The sequence below is a fragment of the Octopus bimaculoides genome, chromosome 1 (assembly GCF_046866305.1).
Source record: "Octopus bimaculoides isolate indiv1 chromosome 1, ASM4686630v1, whole genome shotgun sequence".
NCBI lineage: Eukaryota > Metazoa > Mollusca > Cephalopoda > Octopoda > Octopodidae > Octopus > Octopus bimaculoides.
Window position 1 is genome coordinate 149,977,797 of NC_142928.1, and position 24,862 is coordinate 150,002,658.

Here is a 24,862-nt window from a genome sequence, read left to right on the forward strand (position 1 = left end):
TTAAGTGACAAAATATTCCAAAGCTTAACTTCTTGTGACAATAGTTTAAAAAATAACTGTACCAGGCACATAGAAGATTTTGTTAGAGAAAATCAATTGGGATCTTCTTTGAATAATTTCAAAATATAACTGCTTTTTTTATTCAAATTAATAGAATAAATCATTAAAGATAAGTAAATCTGTGGATGTGCTATTATGTTAACAGCTTTGAATACTTTCTCCATTACAATTGATCACCATCTAGCTTTTGGGTAATGTCTTATTTCCTTGTATTAAAATGTGATAATTTTAGAGATCATTTATTTTCCCCCTTTTTGAAACATGAGACAATTCAGGTGTTTTTTTTTTTTAACATTATATTGGCCATGTTAATCTCATCTTCAATAAAATATGATGAGCTAACAGAAGATGCAAATCCTTACTGAGCAGAATGTAGGATGAAATCTGGAGTGAGACCTAGTGGGTTATAAAATATAACCTGGCACATCAGAGAATGCTTGACAAACAATTAAAAAGAAACAGTCAATGATATACAAGAATAATGACCAAGTTTTGTATAGCCATGGCAGTAAATGTTTGACAGAAATGGGATTTACTTGGATTTATGATCAACAGAAAATAATTTAGAGCAATAGCAGAATAAACCTCTTAGATGATTAAGATTATAATTTTCCAGACTATTAACCTTATCTATACAGTATATTTACATCTGCACTATTTTGAATAGCTTGATCCCCTATCATCAGCAGTATGCATCATTTGTATGTATGTATATATATATATATATATATATATATATATATATATATATATATATATATATATATATATATATATATGTATGTATGTATGTATGTATGTATGTATGTATGTATATATATATATATATATATATATATGTATGTATGTATGTATATATATGTATGTATGTATGTATATATATATGTATGTATGTATATACATATGTATATGTATGTATGTATATATATATATGTATATGTATATATATATATATATATATAGCAGTATATTTTATATATATATATATAAATATATATTCCTAGACTGGATTTGATCTAGGAATCTTTATTTCTAATTTAAAGGTAATAATGAGCATATTCATCAAGCCACAGACATGTTCAAATTATATTACATTTTTAGGTTATTTGTATATTTTTGCTTTCAGCAATGACAGCCATATTAAACTGCTGTCAGTACTCGCCTTACTGATCAGGTTGTCAGCAAAGGTTTTATATATATGTGTGTGTGTGTGTGTGTATATTCTTAGATTTCTCTAAGTTTTCTTTCCGTCTGGTTATCTTGCAATTATGAAAATTTATTCCATAGAAATATGTTAATATGTTTTAATTAATAACTTGGAAAATTATATCTTTATGAACAACAACATCTCAGATATTTAGGACTCTTAGATGATAAATTTCTCAGACTGGTGGTCCCAATTCTAACATTGGCTTTATATATATATATATATATCATTTAACATCCATTGTCCATGCTGACATGGGAATATGAATAAATATATATATATATATATCATTTAACATCCATTGTCCATGCTGACAAGGGAATATATATATATATATATATATATATATATATATATATATATATATATATATACACACACACACATATATAAACAAAACCTAAATAAAGAACTTCTGTTGAAAGCTTCTTGTTTTCTATCAATTTAAAAATATATATTTCAGTCTGAAACACTAGAAGATTTTCTTTCTTTTAGATGTCCTGTTATTGATTTACTGTCTTTACTGAGATTTGCTGCTGAATATTTCCGGTTTGATGCTTGAAAACATTCTCCACGAGACTGAGCATGTTCTTCCCCTGCCTTTTGAGCTGCTACAGTGGCAACCATATCAATTGTAGCATAGTCTATTATAGAATCTCTGGGATTTGTTGCTTTCATATGAGTGGGACCGTTTGGAAAATTAGAAGAAAGGTCAATTTCAGCATAGTTCAATAGGGGTTCTGGTTGGTCTACAGAGGTAAAAGGAGAACATGGAGGCGTCATGTCTATATTCACATAAGAAGATACGGAGTCATGTGTATCTGGATCACGGCCTAAATTTACATAAGCCGGATTTTCATTTTGGGGTGGCGGAGAATTGTTATTGATATTGTTTGAAACTGCTTGAGGTAAATTATCGAATGTGAATACAAGACCTGCAGAAGCAGATTGTGGTGTTTGAGGACTGCTGGTATCAGCACTGCAGCCATCAATAGATTTCTTTCGTTCAACAAGTTGGTAATCTTTACCAGACCGAGGTCTTAAAATTGTTGATGCAGGACTACTGCGCACAGCATCCTCAGCAGACAGAGACTCAACAGTTCCTGCATTAGGTGTGAGTGAGGGTTCATCATCTTGTGGGCTGGCATCATTTGATTTGAGTTGTTTAGCTTCAGATGCCTGGGAACTTTCATCTTCTGCAAATTTAAAATTAAAAAGAAAAGTCACTAAATTATTGGTATTTTATAAAGTTATCATCAGCATCAAATATTATTTGGTTATAAAATAACAATGGTGAAATAATAATTTCTTTCAATTGAGGTACATGATTAATTCAATTGACACTATGCGATTAAAGTTAATTTATTAACTGTAGAAAGAGAACCCTCCTCCCCCACTCAAAACTTAGAATGAAATAAAATTACAGTATAATATTTCGGTGGTAAACAACCATTTCTGACAATTCCTGTGTTTTAAAGATATAAAAGACTAATGCTGTTGTTTGACCTGTTGGCACCAACTTCCATACATATTGCCAAAGGTTAAAGATAGAAGGGTTTTGGTGCATACATTTGATAAAGTGACACCGTCTTCCACAAGCTCTCAACCAATTGATGGAGAGAGTGAGAGAAGAACTGAAGAAGAGACATATAAATCAAAGTTGGCTTCAGAGTGCAGAGAGCAAGAACACATCTTGCATCTAATGCCCTAAGTACGCTAAATTTGTACCTTGCCTTTAAGTTGGTAAAAGATTTTCATGAGAAAAATTAACACTGCAAGCTTACCTGTTGCATCAGTGGTCCTAGGGATCCATACAGATTCTTCAACCAATGGGTCTGATGCAGGAGCAATACGTAAAGAGGATTGCACCTGTTGCTTTTGCTGAACATAATCTGACAAGTCTTTCAATTGGAAAGGTTCAGGAATTTCCTGGAATTCAGGTTCATACTTTAATTTTATTCCAGTTACCTCTGGTGTCAAACAGGGATTAGATTCAAATACAGGGGACAAACTACAAGGATGAGACTTGGTTTTAGGAGGTATAAATGGAGGTAATCCAGCCACATGTCGAGCTATGGCTGCAGCTTGTTCATCCGGAGTTATAGCTGGGTTCAAAGGCAAACTGAGTTTATCTTTCAGTTCTGATGTATTCGTAGTGACAGCTGGTTCAAAGCTTTCTTCCTTCAGCTGAGATTTACCTAACTGATACAGTTCTAATAATTTCTCATCATCTGTTTTTGAAGAAGTACTGGTTTGGAACTGTTCAGGAGGCATTCCTTCTTCTCCTCCTCCAGAGGACACAGGGTAAGCAGTTAATACATTGTTTTTAGTGCAAGGGTCATTAAGTGTGTTCGTTGGTGAATTGCTACTGATTTCATTTGGAATTTCTTCTTTACCGAAAAGTGGTCCCATGAATATATAAGAATCAGACACATCACTGCTGTAGTTTTCATGTTCATTTGATTCAAAAGACATTGATGAAATCTGTTTTAGATTTTGGTTAGTTGTATCTAAGTGTGACTCTTTGGAAGGACTCTGGCAGGCTGAATGAGAAACACTACACGGTTGCATTTTATAGTTGCATTTCATCTGGCTAAAGGATTGTTGACAATTATGGCATTTAGTTGGTGTTGTGTTATTAGAATTTGGACTGCAGGAAGAAGTACCAGAACGATGACAACTAAAAGGTAAAGGGGGATAACCAGCAGTCTGCTTCTGGTCAACCAAAGGATTACACTTAGGTAATTCTGGAACCATATCTTGGTAGCAATTCTCACTGGGGAAACTGGAAGATCGTTGTCGTTCCCCCAATGACTGACCTTGTTCTGGTGGCACAGATTCTACATTTTCTACAGTTACAGGATTACAAGGCAGCCCAACTGAGCTAGTTCTATCAACAGGTGAGTTTGATGAGGCCAAATTTTCTTGGCTCAGAGAGGAGTTCTTGGTTTGGTCTTTGGAATTACGTCGAATTAAACGAGAAAAAAACCCTGGAGCTTTCATATTGTTTTCCTGGTGTTTATCTTTGTTAGTTCCTTTATTTGCAGATTGATTGTTTCCACTTCCATCATTAGACTTTTCATTATTTAAAATCTGAAAGTTTTTTAAGTTAGGAAATGGTACTGGGTTACAGTTTGTAGATAAAGACGAAGAAGAAGAGAAATCTGAACTCAGTGAAGTGGTGATATCTTTCGAAAATAAAGTTGGAGAACTAGGGTTTGAACATAAACTGATATTTGAGGTTTGGAAGTTTTCTGTAACTGATTTTTTAGGGCTGCCTCCCATCTCCATGTAATTTTCATCTGGATTTCCCGTTGTTATTGGCTGGGATCTCATCATTTCGGCTGGCATTGTGCTCAATGGAGGTGGAGGAGCACAACACTGAGTTATATTGGGATCATAAATGGAAGTTCGACCAGGAGAGTTATGAGTGGATGGACAAGGAGGTGGAGGGAAGCCAGTTGGAATCTCAAATTTACCAGCCATATCCATGTAAGCACGTGTCATGTTTGAATTACCATGAGGTAGGATTGGTGATTTTAGGAGGTCTGACTCTTCACACTTTTCTTCCTTAGCAAATCCACTCATCATAAAATACGAATCATCAGAGTTATTATCTTGATCTTTTAAACGGACAGACGAAGGGTTTCCAATGTGTGACATATGATATGGACTTAAATCAGAACTACTGGAAGAATCTGGAGACATGGTGTGTCTTCGAGATATATGTGGAACTGGGGATACTGGGTTGTTAACGGAAGGTAGTAACTGACGTTGACGATTTCTATTTTGCAATAATGGTCCCTTTGGAGGTAATTTAGGAGGTGGTGAATATTCTCTGGAACAATCCTCTGTTTTAGGGGAATTTACATTCTGGGAAATGTTTTCAGCTTTTGAATCTTGTTGAGGGAAATAGATATTATTATGATAATCAATTTGCTGTTGTGTTTTATTTGGTAATGGTGGATGATTGTACTCTAGATTCAAGTTATCATAATTTTGGGATCTGGTGTCTGGAAGTAAAATATCAGCACTTTCATTTGACGAGACAGACAAATGCCGTCGATCATCACCAACATCGTATTTTTCCAGATTTACGTAAGGTAGAGGTGCTGCTAGCTGTGAATTTTGTGGAATCTTGTTAAGCTTGGACAGAAGATTTGGACTAAGCATGCCACTGTCCCAATATCCAGTACTAGTTCGATTAGAAGAAGGAGCATTATTCAAAGAACAGCTGTTACTGCGGAACTGAACATCATTATCAGTAAAATTAGCATCAACCCATGCATTTGTATTTTGATAGGATTTTTTGTTTTGCAACATGGGTTGTCCCTGCATACTTACAACATATTTTGGTTGTGTCTGGCCCCCATTTGGTTTAGTCTCTTCTAACTGCCAAACCTAAATGAAATGAATACATGATTTTAATAATCCTCTCACAAAATAAACTCATTTTATTATATGTTGTACATATATTCCAATGAAAGTAAAAATATTACCAGTGAAGCCAAAATTTTTGCTATGCAATCTTCTAAATAAACAGCTAGTTCATTTCATTTAACATATATGTTATAAGGTTTGAACTAATTATGATAATTAGTCCAACAAAATACTTTCACAGCTACATTAACTTTGTTTTATTATTAATTTATAAAAATTGACATAACTCTTCACAGAGGTAAATAGACAATAAGAAGAGCATGATGTGATTTTGTAATAGAGATTGTTTATTTAACAGACTGAGCAATATTTCAACAGATTGTCAGCCTTCTTCAGGTTCAAAGTGTAAAATGAAAAAAACTACAGAAACAGAAATTCAAAATATGAATGAGGAAATACTGTGTTCCTTTTTAGATCTAAAAAAGAACACCGGATTTCCTCATTCATATTTTGAATCTCTGTGTTTCTATGGTTTTTACGTTTTACATTTTGAACCCCAAAAAGACAGACAATCTGCTGAAATATTGTTCAATCTGTTAAAAAAAACAATCTCCATTACAAATTGCACCATGCTCTTCTTATTGTCTATTATTATTATTATTATTATTATTATTATTATTATTATTATTATTATTATTATTATTAAGAAGAAGAGAAACAATTTCTATAGAGAAATACTTAATTATTCAGAAATCATTGTCTATAAAAGCAAAAAGATTTCAAAAGTAATGCTGAGTACTGTCATCATCAAAACCCTTACCATCAAGTAAGATATCTATCTATCTGGTGATGGATACCTGTGTGTAACATGGCAACCAATCATCACACACAGTCTGCAATCAGAATCAGAATCTGCATCCACTTGTAAGGGAATATGAAACAATAAAATTGATTGGCGCAGATAATAAGAGTGGCTTCTATTTTCCACTGCCTCTTTCAGGCTCACAAGAGTTTTCACTGGACATAACACAGTGCTGGCTATGGGATAAAATACTAACTTCCCTATCAATTACACCCTTTTGATATTACCCCACCATTTTATGAAACAAAGTCTTTTATATTAAAGCATTTTGTTTATATTGTAACCAAAATTTTCCATCTTAAGTTTATATAAATACCAATTCTAATGATTTGTAGTATGTGGTGGGGTGGCATGGCAGTTGAATTGTAAGATTGATCTCAGTGGGATTTGAAATCAGAATGTAAAGACAGTATTTACATTTGATGGATATTTGTCCTCATCTTGTTTGTTGTTTCGGCTGATATACCCTCCAGCCTTCATCAGGTGTCTTGGGGAAATTTTGAACCTGGGTTCTCATTTTTAAGGTATTTTTTGATGTTACTATTATTATTATTATCATTATTATTATTCAGGTCACTGCCTGGAATCAAACTCCAGGTAGTGACCTGAATAATAATGATAATAATAATAATAATAACAACAACAACATCGAAAAATACTTTAGGAATGAAAACCCAGGCTTGAAATTTCCCCAAGACATCTGATGAAGGCTGGAGGGTATATCAGCCGAAACATGTTAACAACAAACAAGATGAGGACAAATATTCATCAAATGTAAATAATGTACATAATTCCTCATCTCTTAAATATAGAACTTGCAAGACATTTTGACTGACATTCCAACAATTATGTCAATTCATTAACTTTAAATTTCTTATACAGGTACAAAACCCAAAACTTGGAAGTGGGGAATACACTAACCTCATTCTTGACTGGTACATTAGTATATAGACCCAAGAGGGATCAAAGACAAAGTTGACCATGGAGAGATTTGGACATGGTACAGAAAGAGTCAGAATAAATAGTGCAAGACACTAACAAACAAGTCTGTCAACTGACTGTCCTAAACACCAGCTAAATAACAGTTTCAAATTTGGCACAAGGCCAACAATTTTAATGAGTGTGTATGAGGATTTAGTTGATTTCACCAACCCCAGCGTTTGAGTAGTACATTATTTTAGCAAACCTATAAAGATGAAAGGCAAAGTTGATTTCAGTGGGATCTGAACTCAGAATGTAATAAGCTGAAGGAAATACTGCTAAAGCATTTTATCCAACATGCTAATGATTTTGCCATCTCACACCAGCTTAATAACGACAGTTAATAGTGTATTAAATCACCCTAAATTTGTAATTAATTTCAAAGCTATTTGGTCCTGATACATGTAAAAAAACACTGGCACTGGTGCCATGACAAAAAAAAAAAAAACACTGGTGCAAGTGCCACATAAAATGCATGGTGATGGTGCCTCATAAAAAGCACCCACTACACTCGTATAGTGGTTGGCATTAAGAAGGGCATTTGGCTGTAGAAACCAAAACAGACTATGCAACTTGGTGTTGCCTCTGACCTTGCTAGTTCCTGTCAAGCTGTCCAACCCATACTAGCGTGGAAAATGGATGTTAAAGGATGATGATTTGAAACAATATATTTCATTAGAAATATGACCACATGAGGGTTAACTACTGAGTATCAACTTCAGATTTGTACTGAGTACACATTTTATAATAAGTGTTTGTACTTACCTGCAGCATTTCATCAAGCAAAGTTATTTCTCTTTGGAGATTTTGCTCTTCCTTATGTAGTTTGTTCTGGGCATCCTGCCGCCGTGTTTGAGTGGTTGCTCGGTCTATTTCTGTATCAATAACACTTCCTCCAGGAAATGGAGTGGAGGTAGTTATTTCATTTTCATAGTGAGTGTTCCCATTGGTAGGAGATGGCATGAAAGACTCAAATGAATGGTACTGATTCCCATTTCGATTGGCATTTGGAAAGTAATTTTTGCTGTTGTTGTCTACAGAGCTTAACTTGCTGTTTGTGGAACCTTCTGTTAGGTGAGGAATTAGTGTATTTCTATTAGGAGAGGGTTGGAGAGAATTCCGATTTGGACTCAAAAATTCCACTTTGCGTATACGTCGAGGTGGGATATCATAAATAGCAAGCAAATGATCTCGGGCCTCATTTTCTAAGTTCTCGATACTAATTAGTTTATTTTTCTCACCATATCCCTGTGCCCAACCATAGTCTGCTGCACTTATGGAATGCCGTTTACGCCATTCTGAGTCATTTGATCGAGAGTCCATTTCAACAGAGCTGGTAGAACTTGGTGTATCACTATACTGAGATTTGAAAGGACTGTCCAAGAACTCATTTATTTGGGATCCTACAAAGAAGAAGATAAAAATTTTAAAAAGTATCTTCTAGTTAATATTAGAAATTAAAGTACAAATTATGTAAAAGTGAAAGTATTTGACATAAACTTAAAATCTCAGATTTTACAAACTTACGGAAAACATCTCATTCACATTCCATATTTTCTGAAATTTTCAGGTTGAAGCCATAAGCAAAAGCTTCTAAATTTATGTAATGAATAGATTTAAGAAAAAAGAAATTTAAGATGATTTTTTTAACCATCTCATTCAGTTCCAGAGAGAGACATTGTAGAAGTAGGTTGTGTTTATAACATCAATACAAAACATTAGATGTATAGGAATAGAATGAGCCAGAGTGGCATCCTTATCTCTCAGAAAAGCATTAATTATGATGCAAATGAAATAAAAATGAAATGGAAGCTGGGTTGTAGATTCTGTTTAATGGGAAACTTATCTTCTATGACTACCATCTCAGGCACAGCTATCAAAGAAATAAATACATTTGATTTTAAGATATTTTCCAATACACCTATCTTTCCATGATATCAGTGGTTCAGTGACTGTAGCAAATATTAGTTGCGCCAGCACCCCCTTCCCCGACTGGCTCCTGTGCTGGTAGCACATAAAAAGCACCATCCAAACGTGGCCGATGCCAGTGCTGCCTGATGACTGGTTACCATGCTGGTGGCAAGTAAAAAGCACCCACTACATTCTCAGAGTGGTTGGCGTTAGGAAGGGCATCCAGCTATAGAAACCTTGCCAGATCAGGCTTGCCAGTCCCCAGTCAAATCGTCCAACCCATGCCAGTGTGGAAAATGGACGTTAAACGATGATGATGATGATGATTACATGAAGGTTCTTCAGTGCTAACATTAATTAACTATAACATCTTTAGCAGCATGTTTCACTGAAGGTTACAATATAATGATAATAGTAGAGTCTGACGTGATGGCCTAAGCATGTTAAAAGATTATTTTGCTTCCTCCTGATAAAAATAATCTCATACAAACTGAGGTCTGCACTTTAATTAAAGAAAGATGGCCATTTTCTTTATAGATAAGACTTTATCATCTGCTGTATTACAACGACTAGTACCAAATTCTGGTTTGGCTGACAGTAAATTGTTTTAGTATTTAGTATTTTTAGTATTTTAGCATTTAGTATTTTAGTACATTATATAAAAGAATTTATATAAGATATTTTAGAGAAGGTGACATAATATTTAAAAAAACATATACTTGTGCTGGTGCCTCATAAAAAGCACCCAGTACACTCTGTAGAGTGGTTGGCATTAGGAAGGGCATCCAGCTATAGAAACCATTGCCAGAACAGACAATGGAGCCTGGTGTGGCTCCTGGCCTTACCAGATCCTGTCAAACCCATTTTACCTATGCCAGCATGGAAAATGGACATTAAATGATGATGACGATGATGAATTTAGGATAGGCTATGAGGTAAAATACTGTAACAGAAAAAGAGAAAAGGAAACTATAATCTAACAAAACACATGCAGTTATAACATTCAAATAATTGTTTACCTATGAGTAGGTTCTTTTTTTTTTCTTAGTGAAAATCTGACAAGACAAGAACTTAGAAACCATATGTGTCTGGTCTGACAAATTGGATGGTTTCTATTTTGCCCTTGCCAAAGCTAGAAAACATCTGCATAGTTATTACACACTCAACAAATCTACTCATTTCTTGTCATTAGTACAACATAAACGGCTAAAATGAAATAAACTCTTAAAAATTGATACAAGTTAGCCATCAACTATCTATAAACCTTGGTGAGAAAGATTTGCACCTGTTCAGCATTTAGTTTATAACAGTCTTACTGCCAAAGATCCACAAGCAAAGTTAATCTACAAAATAATTACTTCTACCAGATCTACAGTTTTCCCTACACTTTCTCACTGTGCTTATTTTTGCATATTTTCATTTCTGTGAACACAGAGCTAGAGGTGAGCTGGCATTCGTCAGAGCATTGGAAACATTTCTGTGCAGGTATTTGTTCTGATTTGTTTTGTTGGTTAAGAAGCTTGCTTTCCAACCCATGTGGATGCATGCATGTATACATACAAACCCAAGTGATAGATAAATAGATAGATAGCTATATAGACAGATAGACAGACAAATAGATATAGATATATAATGAAAACATGTGGTCTAATGGTTAAGGTATTGGGCCCATGGTCTTATGGTCATGGGTTCAATTCCTGGATCAGGCAGCATGTGGTAACTTCAGGTAAAGCACTAATTTCTCATTGCTCTTTTCCATCATTCAGTTGTAGAGTAGCACCAGCCAAGTCCCTGGTGTAGTTCCAGCTGTTACATCTTGATGCTCCATCAGATCAACAGTAGGAGGGTCGAGAGTGTACCTATGCCTGCTCACAGCCATCCAAACACCAAAACAGTTGGTGAAAATATGGTACAAGCTACCGAGATACTTACTTGTGAGTGTGATGGTTAAATTATATATGGTTATACAAGTAGATATATGCATGAATTCATAGTTTAAAAAAAAATCCTGCAGACATTCTGGGATGCATTGTCAGTGATATTTCTGGGGTCTCAGGCCTTTCAACATAAGACTCCCTAACCCAGTTAACTCAGCTGGTGTTGATCAACTCCCAGCTCACATCCCAATAGCAGTAAACCACTGTGTGTAGTTTCAATGAACAATTTCATAGCAATTGAGTTATACACCTCAGCACATAAGCAGGAACAGATGCTACCTACAGTACTGTAGAAACATTCACTTCACACACACAAACAGAGTACAATTTTATAACATTGAATTGAATAGCAAGAAACAGAATCATGGGAGAAAGCTTGCTACAAAAAGCAGAAACAGAAATAAAAAAAAGTCAATTACTACTCAGTCATATATAGGAGTGATGCAAATGATAACACTTTTACAGATATTAATTCCTGTCACAAATATGAGCTTTCATGTGCAATAATGTATAAAATTTTAGGAGAATGCACTAAAATGCAAGAAGTCTTCAACTGAAATGACAGAATTATAAAAAAAAGAGAAAGGAATGGTGAAATTCTTTGAACTGATACATGGAACACGAATAAGAAACCATAGCTACTCAAGATGCATTATTTAGTAAATGCTACCACAAATGAACTGGAGCAAACTATAACTGCATTATACTTCATATCTATCAACTAAAAACTTGAAGCATGCAGTTAATCATCACTGTTGGGTCATTGATAAATAGAGTAAAATGTAAAACTGCCTTATTAAGTTTATTTCTTGTTTCTCTACTGTGTTCTGCAAACGGCTAATTCAGAGTTTTTTTTGTTTTTTAGGGATCATAAAATCATGGTCTTAGCTTCTTTATGTCAATCATGTGTGTGTGTGTGTTGGCACTCCGTCGCTTACGACGTCAAGGGTTCCAGTTGATCCGATCAACGGAACAGCCTGTTGAGTGCTCAGCCACTTAACGTGCAAGTGGCTGAGCACTCCACAGACACGTGTACCCTTAATGGAGTTCTCGGGGATATTCAGCGTGACACAGTGTGGCAAGGCTGGCCCTTTGAATTACAGGCACAACAGAAACAAGAAGTAAGAGAAAGTTGTGGTGAAAGAGTACAGCAGGGTTCGCCACCATCCCCTGCCGGAGCCTCGTGGAGCTTTAGGTGTTTTCGCTCAATAAACACTCACATGCCCAGTCTGGGAATCAAAACCGCGATCCTATGACCGCGAGTCTGCTGCCCTAACCACTGGGCCATTGTGCCTCCACAATCATACAAGCTGGCAATAACATGAAGAGATACATTATGTTTTCTTATGTGCATCATTTTTTTAATCTTTTATCTTTTACTTGTTTCAATAATCAGACTGTGACACTGCCTTGAAGAATTTTTAGTGGAATGAATCACACCACCCCCAGTACTTTTTTAAGCCTGGTATTTATTCCACCAGTTGCTTTTGCTGAACAGCTAAGTTACAGGATTCAAACAAACCAACATTGGTTGTCAAATGGTGGTGGGGGACAAACACAGACACAAAGAGTTATATATATAGACACACACATATACAATGGGCTTCCTACAGTTTCTGTCTATCAAATCCGTTCACAAGGCTTTGGTCAGCCTGGGCCTATAGTAGAAGACCTTTGCCCAAGCTTACATGCAGTGGGACTGAACCTGAAACTATGTGATTGCAAAGCAAACTTCTTAGCACACATCATATTTAATATTATTATATCAAGACTTTATGTGAGCTGTTTCTAATATTGGTTTCTAACAGTGACACAAGGCAATGATTTTGTGGAAGGGTGTATAGTTGATTACATTGAGATATTTTTAAAAATTTATCTTTGATGCTGGAAGGATGAAAGGAAAAGTTGACCTTGGAGCAATATGAACTTAGAACCTATAGTGCTCTTCCTCATATAAGCAATTCAATAAGAACTTACAAGTGTATACATATATATAGATCCTTCCCAAATCACATACCCTCACAGGGCCGGTTTCTAGCATATGTATTCTTCCCTGAACAGGACACTGGTCAGTCACAGGGTTACTCAATTTTGCCAGCTGATTGAACGGGAGCAATGTGAAATGGAGTATTTTTGCTTAAGAACATAGTGCGTTGCCCGGTCCAGGAATCAAAACCACAATCTTACAATCATGAAGCTGACACACTAACCACTTAGCCAGGTGCCTCCACATTCATACATATATGTAAACTAAAGATATTTACAGTTATTTACTACTTGAAATATTTAAGGAATTAAGAATATTAAGCAACCTTTGAAAACTACAAAACATACTCATTTGGGAAAAATAAAAATAAAAATACATCAGGCAGTTCAATGCATTAAGTATAGGAAATAGAAAAAATCTAGGAATGAGACCGTCAGAGTGCTTATTAAAGAAAAGCCATGCACAAAGTTGTGTGTGTGTGTATGTGTGTGCGCGCATGTGGAAAAGCAAAGCATCCAATCAATTGTGTTACTATCACAATGCGACATTCATTTTAAGTAACAGACATTTTAATTTAGCCAGAAACAGCACAAGGGAAATACTGCCTAGGAGTTAAGATTTATGGCAGATGACAGGACAGAGAAAAAGTAGTTGAACTAAATGAAGTGTGAAAAATGAACAAAAAAAAAAAAATAATGCAATGATGATTCCATTCTAAGAAGCAAGTGCAGCGTAAGCCCAAGGGTTAGAACCAGAATTTGTTTCTAGTTGAAAATAACACACTTGACTTACTTCTTAGCATCACTGGCCATTTGCGCTCACCTGCTGTGGGTTTTCCTTCACTAGCAGCTTGGAATATTTCAGCGACCTCCTCACCTTGCTCAGTAGCAATAATGTGAACACCTGAACCTGTTGTAATAAAATAAATTCAGCTAATGCTTTAAAATTTAATGCAAATTGAAAAATAAAAGAAAAAAAAACATAACTGTAAAATTATTTTCGAGCATTCTGAACAAAAATATTTTCTTTCTCGTTTACAAAGATGAAGGAGAAAAATATTAATTGCTTTGTGAAATAGCTATAGATAAAAAGAAAATGGTGGCTTCAAATTTTGGTACAAGGCCAACAAGTTTTGTGGGGGGGGGGGGTGCAATTACATTGGCTCCCGTCCAGTACACAACTGGTACTTATTTTATCAACCCTGAAAGGATGAGAGGCAAAGCCAACCATAGCCAAATTTGAACTCTCAACACAGACAGATGAAATGCTGCTAAGCATTTTGCCCAGCATGCTAATAGTTCTGTCACCTCACCACCTTAAACAGAAAATATTGATGAGAGTAAATGATCAAAGAAAGTTGCTTTATTATTGTTTGTTTGTTTGAGTCATTGAAGGGCACCACCTTGAAGGGTTTAGTTGAACAACTTGAACCCAGTACTTATCTTAAAGTTTGGTACTTATTCTATTGGTCTCCTTTGCCCAACTGATAAGTTACAGGAATGTAAACAAACCAACATCAGTTGTCAAGCAATGGTATGAGGACAAACATAAACTCAAAGATACATGTACATATATATAGCATGGGCTTTCACACAGTTTCTGTCTACCAAAATCATTCATGAGGCAATGTGATGGCTGACTAGGGTCTACAGTAGAAGGCACTTGTCTAAGGTGCTATGCAGTGGGATTGAACCTGAAGCCACGAATTCCTGCACTAATCCACATGATAATACTACTATTGAATTACTTGGACAGTTTATGAACTTCATTTTCTCAGTGCTTCAATCTACATTTAACTACTCCTGTTCAGCTATCATATCTAAAACTTGGCTCTCTCTGAGTTTCTAAAGTTTACACAGCATCTTCTGTGTATCAATTGTTTGTATACAGAACATACAGTCATGGCCAAAAGTTTGGAACAAAGGTATGAAAATCAGAATTTTTATATATAGTGCCCAAAGTTATATTAAAAGTAATTTGGTTTAGAACTGTATTTTTGATTTTGCCTATTTCTTTCTTCTAGATATTGAACCATTGGATCAGTTATTAGGTAAGTATAACTCTATGTTGTATATATTTGACTTGAATTGTACTTGGGCATAAACAATTTTAATTTTAAAAAATACGTTCCAAACTTTTGGCCACAGCTGTAGTGTCAGATTCGTGCTCATAGAATGAAGTCAATCCCAGAGAGTACTGAGATGTTTTAGGTTTCTCTGATACCAATACTTTGCTATGTTGATTGACCTTAACCCTTTCGATACCAACCCAACTGAAACCGGCTCTGGCTGTGATTACAAATGTCTTGTTTTTATAAGTTTTGAATTAAAATCTTCCACCATTCCTTAGTCACAATTTATGTTCCTAACACTAGCTGAATGATAACTAAGTTATTTTATTAAATTCTTTGTTATATTTAAAGTAATTGAAAGAAACACAGAGCATCTCAACAGAAATATGGTAACGAAAGGGTTAAACTTTTCTATTTTATGCCAAGCTTTCAAGTTTGGAATCCTGTTTATGGAAATGAGCATATAAAAATTTCCAAAATAAAATTTTGTGACACAGTTCTATAATTCTGAGACGAGGAATTTATATTATGTACACATGATGATGATGATGATGATGATGATGATGATGATGATGATGATGATGATACACTGTTTATATTCGTCAGAGTGGTGGTTTCATCTTGATTATTGCTCTTGGTTGTTGCTCCCACTATGTTTCGGCTGTGTATGTTCCAGCCTTCTTCAGGTGTCCTGTGATTCACCTTAGTGCCTTGTCCGGGATTGAACTCTGTGTGACTGCACTGCATTAACCAACGCCTTTATCCACTATGCTATGCTTGTAGGCAGTGACCAAGTCAATCAAGACGAGGATATCACTCTGATTAATGTAAATAGTGTACATAAAAATCTTGCGATCGTTTCACAAACTATAATAAACAAATGATAACCGAGGACACACAGAATCTACTGTAGCTTAATCTTGTTCAGACCGCCCTCGAATATGACATGAATGACTCCTGCAAACCATTCATCTTTATCTAGTAAAGGATAACTAGATAAGGAAGGCAAGAACGTCTCTTGCTCTCTCACTAGAAATATGAAAGCAGGTGTATGTGGGGTTATACAAGAGTTAACTTACATGTTTACAGGCTGAAGATATTGAATTAAATCATGTAAAAACTATGCTATTTCATAAAAAGTACATAATTGAGAATAAGTATTCCCAAAGCTAAAACAATGGATATATAGTGTTATATTTTGGGATGGTCATTTGTTTTCTTGCCAAATAAACACATGCATTATATATTTGTTCTTCACTCATTTATTATTGTTCTTATTTTATCTTATGTCCATTGTCTGGATATCTTTCATTTCACATCTGTGACCTCTTCAGCAACTTTCCCATCCCACGTGATAAAATAAGAACGATAATAAATAAGTGAAGAATGAATATATAATGTGTGTGTTTATTTGGCAAAGAAAAATAAATTACTATCTTGAAGTATAACAATACTTGTTTCAGCACACAATTTCACATCAGGAATCTTGCAAAACAAATTCATAAACATAATGAATATATAAATATTTAATTTTTTCTTTTCATAAGATGCAATATTTTTGAAAGATAGGGGGACCGTCACTAGCTTTGATCTCTTACCACCACCACTATCTTAGTATATTGACCCCCAAAGCTAATTTGATCCAATTGAAATTTGAACCAAGAATAAAGACACAATAAGGCATTAAACTAAATACTGTAAGACTCCTACATATATTCTAATTTACAATACACTTAAATAATGATAAATGCAGAGAAATATAAGAAAAAGCTGTTACCTTTTCGACAGCGAGATCCACCTTCAAAGACAAATTTTCCTTCAACAACACCAAATCTGCGTAAATCATGTATTCTCCAAGACTGTAACATCTTTGGTGGGATATAAGCTGCCAGGCAGAACTTGTCATGGTGGATATGCATTCGGACATTTTCTAAAGGAAGTTTACTACCCTGGGGTACCTTTAAGATCCGTACTCGATATTGGTGTTCTGTAAAGAGATACACACATGAATATAGACATATATAGTTTTAAGTATCATGTTCTGATATTAAAGTTTTGATTCCCAATTACAGTGAATTCATTTCAACTATATTGTTAAAATCCTTATAAATGTAATGAATGTGTTAAAGTTTGAAAGTTGTCATAGAGACTTTAGTCTCTCTCTATCACCTTTCATCAGCATTATAAATGAAGAGACATTAGAACAATTTTTCAACATAATAAAAATAAGTTTTATTTTTTTTGATGATGCTTGGTTTCACAATTCTCGTCATTCAGCTTAGCAGCCGCTGATTAAGTTGTAGTTTGGTATTGGAAGGTTAAGGGCTTCCTTGATGCCTGCCAGAGAAGCAAGTAGCTATCATCATCGAAGGCATCGAGGTGAAGAGTGCTTCATTGAGGAGCGAGGAGTTGTCATGTAGAAAGTCTGTCGCGCAACTGCCTAACAAAGTGAAATTCACTCTTTAAGTACCAGATTTACTACGCATGCGCACTCGAGGGGCTTCCGGTGGTGAAGTCCCCTATGCATGTGCAGAATAGTACTTCCTCAATGGCGGCTATAATTTCACACCACTACAAATGAATGAATGTTAAAACTCACCATTTTCCCTCTTCTTCTGAAGCCCTTTATATGAATCATCATATGTCCTCATCATCATTCTTATACCTTTTTACTTGTTTCAGTCATTTAGACTGTGGCCATGCTGGGGCAGCATTTGGAAGAATTTTAGTCAAACACATCAACCCCAGTACTTATTCTACCAGTCTCTTTTAATGAACCACTAGATTACAGGAACATATACATAAGCAGTGGTGGAAGACAAATGCACAAATGTGCCACCAGCATCTGTGCTGGTGGCACGTAAAAGCATCTATCACACTCTCAGAGTGGTTGGCATTAGGAAGGGCATCCAGCCATAGAAAACCATTTTAAATCAGCTTGGAGTCTGGTGCAGCCTTCCAGCTTACCAGCCCTGGTCAAACCATCCAACCCATTACAGTATGAACAACGGACATTAAATGATGATGATGATATATATGATGGGTTTCTTTTGGTTTCTGTCTGCCAAATCCACTCACAAGGTTTTGGCTGACCCAAGGCTATAAGAGTGAATAATATACCCTGTACCAAGAATCCTGACTGGTTGTAATTGGCTGTTCAGCCATGTTGAAGGTCATCATCAAGGCAATGTGGTTGTTATTTCTGGCAGGCTGGGTAACCACAGAGAGGCTCCTTCACTAACTTATGTTGTTAACATCTGTGATGAAGGCATGAAATTAGTAAATCACATTTCTGTAAACATTATATGAAGAATTTAGATGATACAAACCTTCTCCTAGACATCGTCGAATACGCAATTCAAAATGTATCATAAGTTCTCTTGATTCAAAAGACATAAGAATCACCGATTTCTGGCAAATAATGGCCATGACATTGTCTTCCTTCTCATAAGTGAACCCAGATTCAATGCCATAGAAACCCTCGAGAGGGAATGTGTTTTTTGCATTGCCGTCTTTGAGAGCATCTTTGCAGTCTTTGTACAGGTATACCTGCAAACGGTCTGAAAAAGAGAAAAAAAAAAAAAGAAATAGATATGATTTTCATTGGACTTGTTTCTACAGAAATTTAACTAAAACAAAACCGGAAATATATTGAGTGAGAATCCTGTCACTCTGTTCCTCTTCTCTCCCTCTGTACATATATGTGTGTGTGTATGCAAGCACATATCATTATTTTAATGTTCACTTGTATGAGTCAAATGGAATTTGCTGAGGCAGATTTTCTACAGCTGGATGCACTTCCTGTCGCCAAACTTCCGTTGTTTTTAAGCAAGGGAATATTTCTCACTGGCTGGGCATATTTTCATGGAAGAAAGGTTGGGAATGTATGACACCGCTAGTATGACATTTGCAACTATCACACTATATGTGTATGATGATGACATATATATATGTAGTAAATCCCCAAAAAAGAACAAACACAAAAAACAACAACGCGAGGACTTGGTACATGTAAAGTATTAGCAGACACTCAGGGAAGGAAAGAAAGATAGTTTAACGTTTCTAGTAATGGTCTTCTTCAGAAACAGAGGAAAAGTCCAATAGAAAGGAAGACGGAGGAAGAAAATCACCAATGATTCACATGTGGTTACATTTTGAATATATATATATATATATATATATACATACACACACACACACATACAATGGGCTTCTTTCAGTTTCTGCCTACCAAATCTGCTCACAGGGCTTTGGTCAGTCTGAGGCTATAGCAGAAGACAAGAGGACAGCTGCCATGCAGTGGGACTGAACCTAAAAGCTTGTGACCATACACCCATATATATATAAAAGGTAAGATCCAAGGTTCAAGGTGTAAGAAGAAAGTGAGCTTCAAGCAATCCGTAAAAAATATAAAAAACAACTTTCAGGATCAATACTGGTTTATTAGTGTGGGGGGTTGTGAATTTTCCCCATATCTCCATTCCTTAGCTTATGTATATATATGAGTGGAGATATGAAAGAAAAAGGCACTCAACAAATTTAGTAGCAGTTACATATATTACTATTTAAAACAGTTGGATTTGGGCTCTATGTGTAAAGTTTTGCAGGCTTCTTACAGAAACGCAGCTTGTTCAGGTTCAGATTACTAGTAATATGATGCCCTTCCTATTGGTGACCTTTGTCTGTTTTCTATCAAGGTAATATTTCCTCAGGTTGGACATGTTTTTCATGGAAGAGAAGAAATGAATGTCATCAATTGTATGATGGTGAACTAGTTTTCAACTGTTGTGCAATATCAAGACAAGGATACACACACACACAAGGGTTTAGTTGGCCTAAGACTAGAGTAGAAGGCACTTGCCCCAAGTGCAACATACTGAGACCGAACCCAAAATCATATGGATGGAAAGCAAGCTTCTTACCCACACGACCATGCTTTGAACCTGATAAAAATAGTTACATATACTCTTAGTTCAGTCCTGTATATGATATGATAAAATAAGAAAACAGATGGGATGGTCACATTTAGAATGTCTATTAGAAATACAGTAGCAGAACTGGAACAATGATTCAGTTGATCTCGTCTGATCATTTAGCCAATTTCCTATGACTTATATATTTACCTCAACAACAACACAAGCTGATGTGTTTACTTGACATGCTAGAAACAGCAGCAAACCATCTTCTCAAATCACAACCTATCTTAACCTTATTGATACCGACCTGTGTGAGACCTGTCTCTAGTTCCATAATGTAAAATCTCTAATTTTAAAATCTTCCAATATAATTTGGTTTTAGAAAATTTTTTTGTTATGTTCCAGCCCACAAACTTTAATAATAGAAAACAAAAATAGCCATTTCACTAAATCCCAGCAAATTTTTCATTACTTTCAAAATTAATTAGAACATACAGGCAGTATATTTCATTTGAAATATGATCTTGAAAGGTTTAAATAAGGAAACGTATTTAGTTCTAGTTACACTATGTCTGCATAAAAGACAAGATGATCATATGTAGAATGCCTTTGATTATATGATTATAGGGCTTCTTGCCAGATTACACTTAAGATTTAATAGATAACAGAATTGAAGGTAATGTTGTCCTTCTGGGATATTAAGCTAGGAGACAAAGATACAAAAACCAAAAAAAAAAAAGCAGTAATAAAGAAGGAATTATGAGGTAATGAAACATAAAAAAATTATGAGGCAATGAAAAAAGATAACTTAAGCATCAGATCAGTATTTTTTTTAATCACCCATTCCATCTACTTTGCTCCAGATTTTTGCAGTTATGTGTTTTTTTTTTATATAGTAACAGAAAAGAAAATCTCCCGTTTGTTTTGCCACCAAGTCAACATTGCTTTAGCAACTAGCATCTAGTGAATTAACTGAAATGAAGAGAAGAGTTAATCTAGAGAACAGTTAATCCAGAGCAAATCTAGAGAAACTGAGAACAGTTAATTCAGGGTTGAATTCTTAATATAAATTTAAATACTTTTTACCCTTTGAAACAGCTGCAAATTTTATAGAATATGTGCATATAGTAGTTGTATCTGTACAGTTTGCATCTTGTATTTCTATGACTGAATGTCAAATGCTATATACTAAATAAATGATTTATCACTTATCTGAATGGATTTAATTCTTAAAATATCTAAGATTGATTTTCATCCATTTATTTAAAAAAAAAATTTTCATGTTTAAATTTCACATTTCTCCAATTCAATTAGCTGAGTTGTGATGTCACTGGTACCAAGCTGTATCGGCCTTTGCCTTTCCTTTGGATAACATTGATGACATGCAGAGGGGAGGCTCGTATGCAGAGGCAATTGCTGGCCTTCCACAAACAACCTTTCTTGGACTTGTGCCTAGGAGGGTAACTTTCTAGGTGCAATCCCATGGTGATATATGACCAAAGGGGATCTTTACCCTTTTACCTTGTTTATATATTTTAATTGTGGAGGCGCAATGGCCCAGTGGTTAGGGCAGCGGACTCGCGGTCATAGGATTGCGGTTTCGATTCCCAGACTGGGCGCTGTGAGTGTTTATTGAGCAAAAACACCTAAAGCTCCACGAGGCTCCGGCAGGGGATGGTGGCGAACCCTGCTGTACTCTTCCACCACAACTTTCTCTCACTCTTACTTCCTGTTTCTGTTGTGCCTGTAATTCAAAGGGTCAGCCTTGGCAAACTGTGTCACGCTGAATATCCCCAAGAACTACGTTAAGGGTACACGTGTCTGTGGAGTACTCAGCCACTTGCACGTTAATTTCACGAGCAGGCTGTTCCGCTGATTGGATCATCTGGAACCCTCGACGTTGTAAGCGACGGAGTGCCAACAACAACAACATTTTAATTCCAAAAATAATCAATTTAGAGTTGTTTAGTGAAATAACTTAAGTTGAACATAGTTTTAATTTCAATGCATAAATACTTTAGAATAAAAGTTTTGTATCATAGATGCACAAACAGTCTGTAGGGTTGCAATCTAAAGAATTAAGTTATGTTCTAAATGACACAATTAATTATAAATATTTTATTAGTGTCTATTCCCTGCAAAATTGCTAATTATTTTCAAAATTGAAACACAAAACTATGTATTTCATTAGAAATATGGACATGAAAGGGTTGATAATTAAAACTACTGACAAATTAAATAATGGATGTTTCAGTTATGAAGAGAAAGGAAAAAAAAATTCCTAACCATTTTTTAAAAATTATAATGCATTACTAGAAAACCAGCAGAACTACTATAAACTGAAATAGCAGTAACACAGAGAGGGGGGGGAGATAGAGAGAGGGGGAGAGAGAGAAGGGAGGGTGGTGGTGGTGTTAATAGAACTTTTGGAGATTCCTTTCACAATTGTGGTTTTCCATATTACAATAGGGTGGATGGTTCTGAAGACTCGAATCCTTTGTTGGAGTCATTGAATCAAATGTTAACAGCAGAGTTGGATAAATTTGTTTGCCAAGAGAAGTGTAAAAGTGGTAACAAATTGGCCAAAGTCATTAGGAGAGTAGAATGAAAAAACGAAAAAGAATGGCTTGCAACAACGTATGTTCTGCATTCTGAATCCAAATCCTGTCACGGTCAACTTTACCTTTCATCTTTTCTCGGTTAATAAAACACAGTCCAGGGTTTGGTGATACTGTTAGAGCAGGGGTTCCCAACTTTATTTTGCTTGTGCCCCCCCCCCCCAGCTATCTTATCATCTGTGGACCCCATATATGCACATGTAAATTTTTGAAATAAAATATTTGTTTGTAGGTTAGTAAAAACTAACAATGAAACAATTTCGTTTTATTCCTAACAAATTCCAAATACAAATCTTGAAAATTCCAATAAATACAGGTACCTCTCCTAGTAAACAAAATTTATATATGGACCCACAAATTACAATTTTTTACTTGTGGAGCCCCTAAAAGCTTCTGTGGACCCCAGTTGGGTTCCATAGTCTGTTTGGTTTTTATAGCTGGATGCACTTCCTAACGCCAACCACTTTACAGAGTGTACTGGGTGCTTTTTACATGGCACCAGTAATGCATGTATGTATGTATGTATGGATGGATGGATGGATGGATGCATAGCTATGTGATTGAGTAGTTCATTATGCAACAATGTGGTTCTGAGTTCAATCTCACTATGCTTACTTTGTGGAAGTCTACCATATCCTCGAATTGACCAAAATCTTGTGAATGGAATCTGATGGATAGAAACCTTGAAGAAGACCATCAGAGGGACCACTTCTTGAGTGGTAGACAATCTGCCACTTAGCCTCACACCCCAAGCTAGCCATTGGGTGCCTTTTAGTGTTGGTGGAGGTGGGTCTACTCTGTTGCAAGCATTCAAGCCGGTTCTCCGGTCAGAGGATGACTTCCTTCCATCTTCTGACTAGCCATGTCCCTTAATTTTTAACATTAAGGTGACAGGGATGCTGAAACTGGGAGGGTATCAATATTTAGTTTTGTTCTGCAGAGTTGCCAGAGTTAACTTTGTCTTTCATCCAGTTGGGATTAATCAAAATAAATATCAGTCATGTATTGCGCTGACTCATTTGACTATACTTTTCCTTTTATGCAAAATGGAAGAAATAATCAACAATGTGGTAGAGAACCTGGCATCAGTAACACATTTCTGAGAGGGAAATAATTTAAACCATTCTTTATTCAATAATACCAAAGGGCGGTGAGCTGGCAGAAACGTTAGCACGCCGGGTGAAATGCTTAGCAGTATTTTGTCTGTCTTTGTGTTCTGAGTTCAAATTCTGCTGAGGTTGACTTTGCCTTCCATCCTTTCAAGGTTGATAAATTAAGTACCAGTTGCATATTGGGTCGATCTAATCGACTAGCCCCTCCCCAAAAATTTCGGGCCTTGTGCCTAGAGTAGAAAAGAATCGTTAGCCCACTGGGCGAAATGCTTAGCAGTATTAAAGGATAAAGAAATAAATAATACCAAAAAACAAAAATAAGATGCTGAAAGAAAATTTTAAGTGAGCCACCTGTCTTTAGCTAGTGCTTAGTCAATAAAGATTACAGTTTAATTCAAATAGGATATTCACCATATATATGAGAGAGAGAGAGAGAGAAAGAGCTCTTTAAGACTTGTACAGGGCTCCAGTTTCATGAGATTAAAGAGAAAGAAACAAATCTTGCTCTGGATAAGATACCAGACCATTAAGGTAATATTGCCAAGAGATTTGGTATAAATTTTTGATATATAAGATAAGCTTATAATATTGCTGCACAGATACACAATATGTCTACAAAAAGATATACATTTGAAGCCCATTGAGACTCTATAATCAGAGAGGTCATTAGCTAAAATAATGTGTGACAAAGAAATCACTTAATTTTCTCAAAGATAGAAATTTCAAATCACATTACCTAAAAATAATTCTTTTGTAATAGTTATTTATAAAAAAATAAGCAAAAATAAGATTTGTAATTATCAAGATATCTTATAAGGAA

General features: G+C 35.4%; 1 protein-coding gene across 2 annotated transcripts in view; it reads right to left on the bottom strand.

Annotated features, from left to right (window-relative positions):
* Positions 1-1,681: 1,681 nt before the first annotated feature.
* The window catches only part of LOC106869711 (uncharacterized), a 50,986-nt gene continuing 27,805 nt past the window's right edge, over positions 1,682-24,862 (bottom strand). Inside the window, exons 3-8 of one of the 2 annotated variants that reach the window (XM_089359764.1) lie at positions 18,726-18,956; positions 17,174-17,383; positions 14,148-14,234; positions 8,256-8,893; positions 3,052-5,668; positions 1,682-2,463 (exon numbers count right to left, since the gene is read on the bottom strand). In XM_089359764.1, coding sequence (XP_089215890.1) covers positions 1,727-2,463; positions 3,052-5,668; positions 8,256-8,893; positions 14,148-14,234; positions 17,174-17,383; positions 18,726-18,956 — 4,520 coding nt within the window. In that variant the 3' untranslated portion in view covers positions 1,682-1,726. Of the gene's footprint in view, positions 2,464-3,051; positions 5,669-8,255; positions 8,894-14,117; positions 14,235-17,173; positions 17,384-18,725; positions 18,957-24,862 lie in introns of both variants that reach the window. The other variant, XM_089359753.1, reaches the window with a different exon arrangement.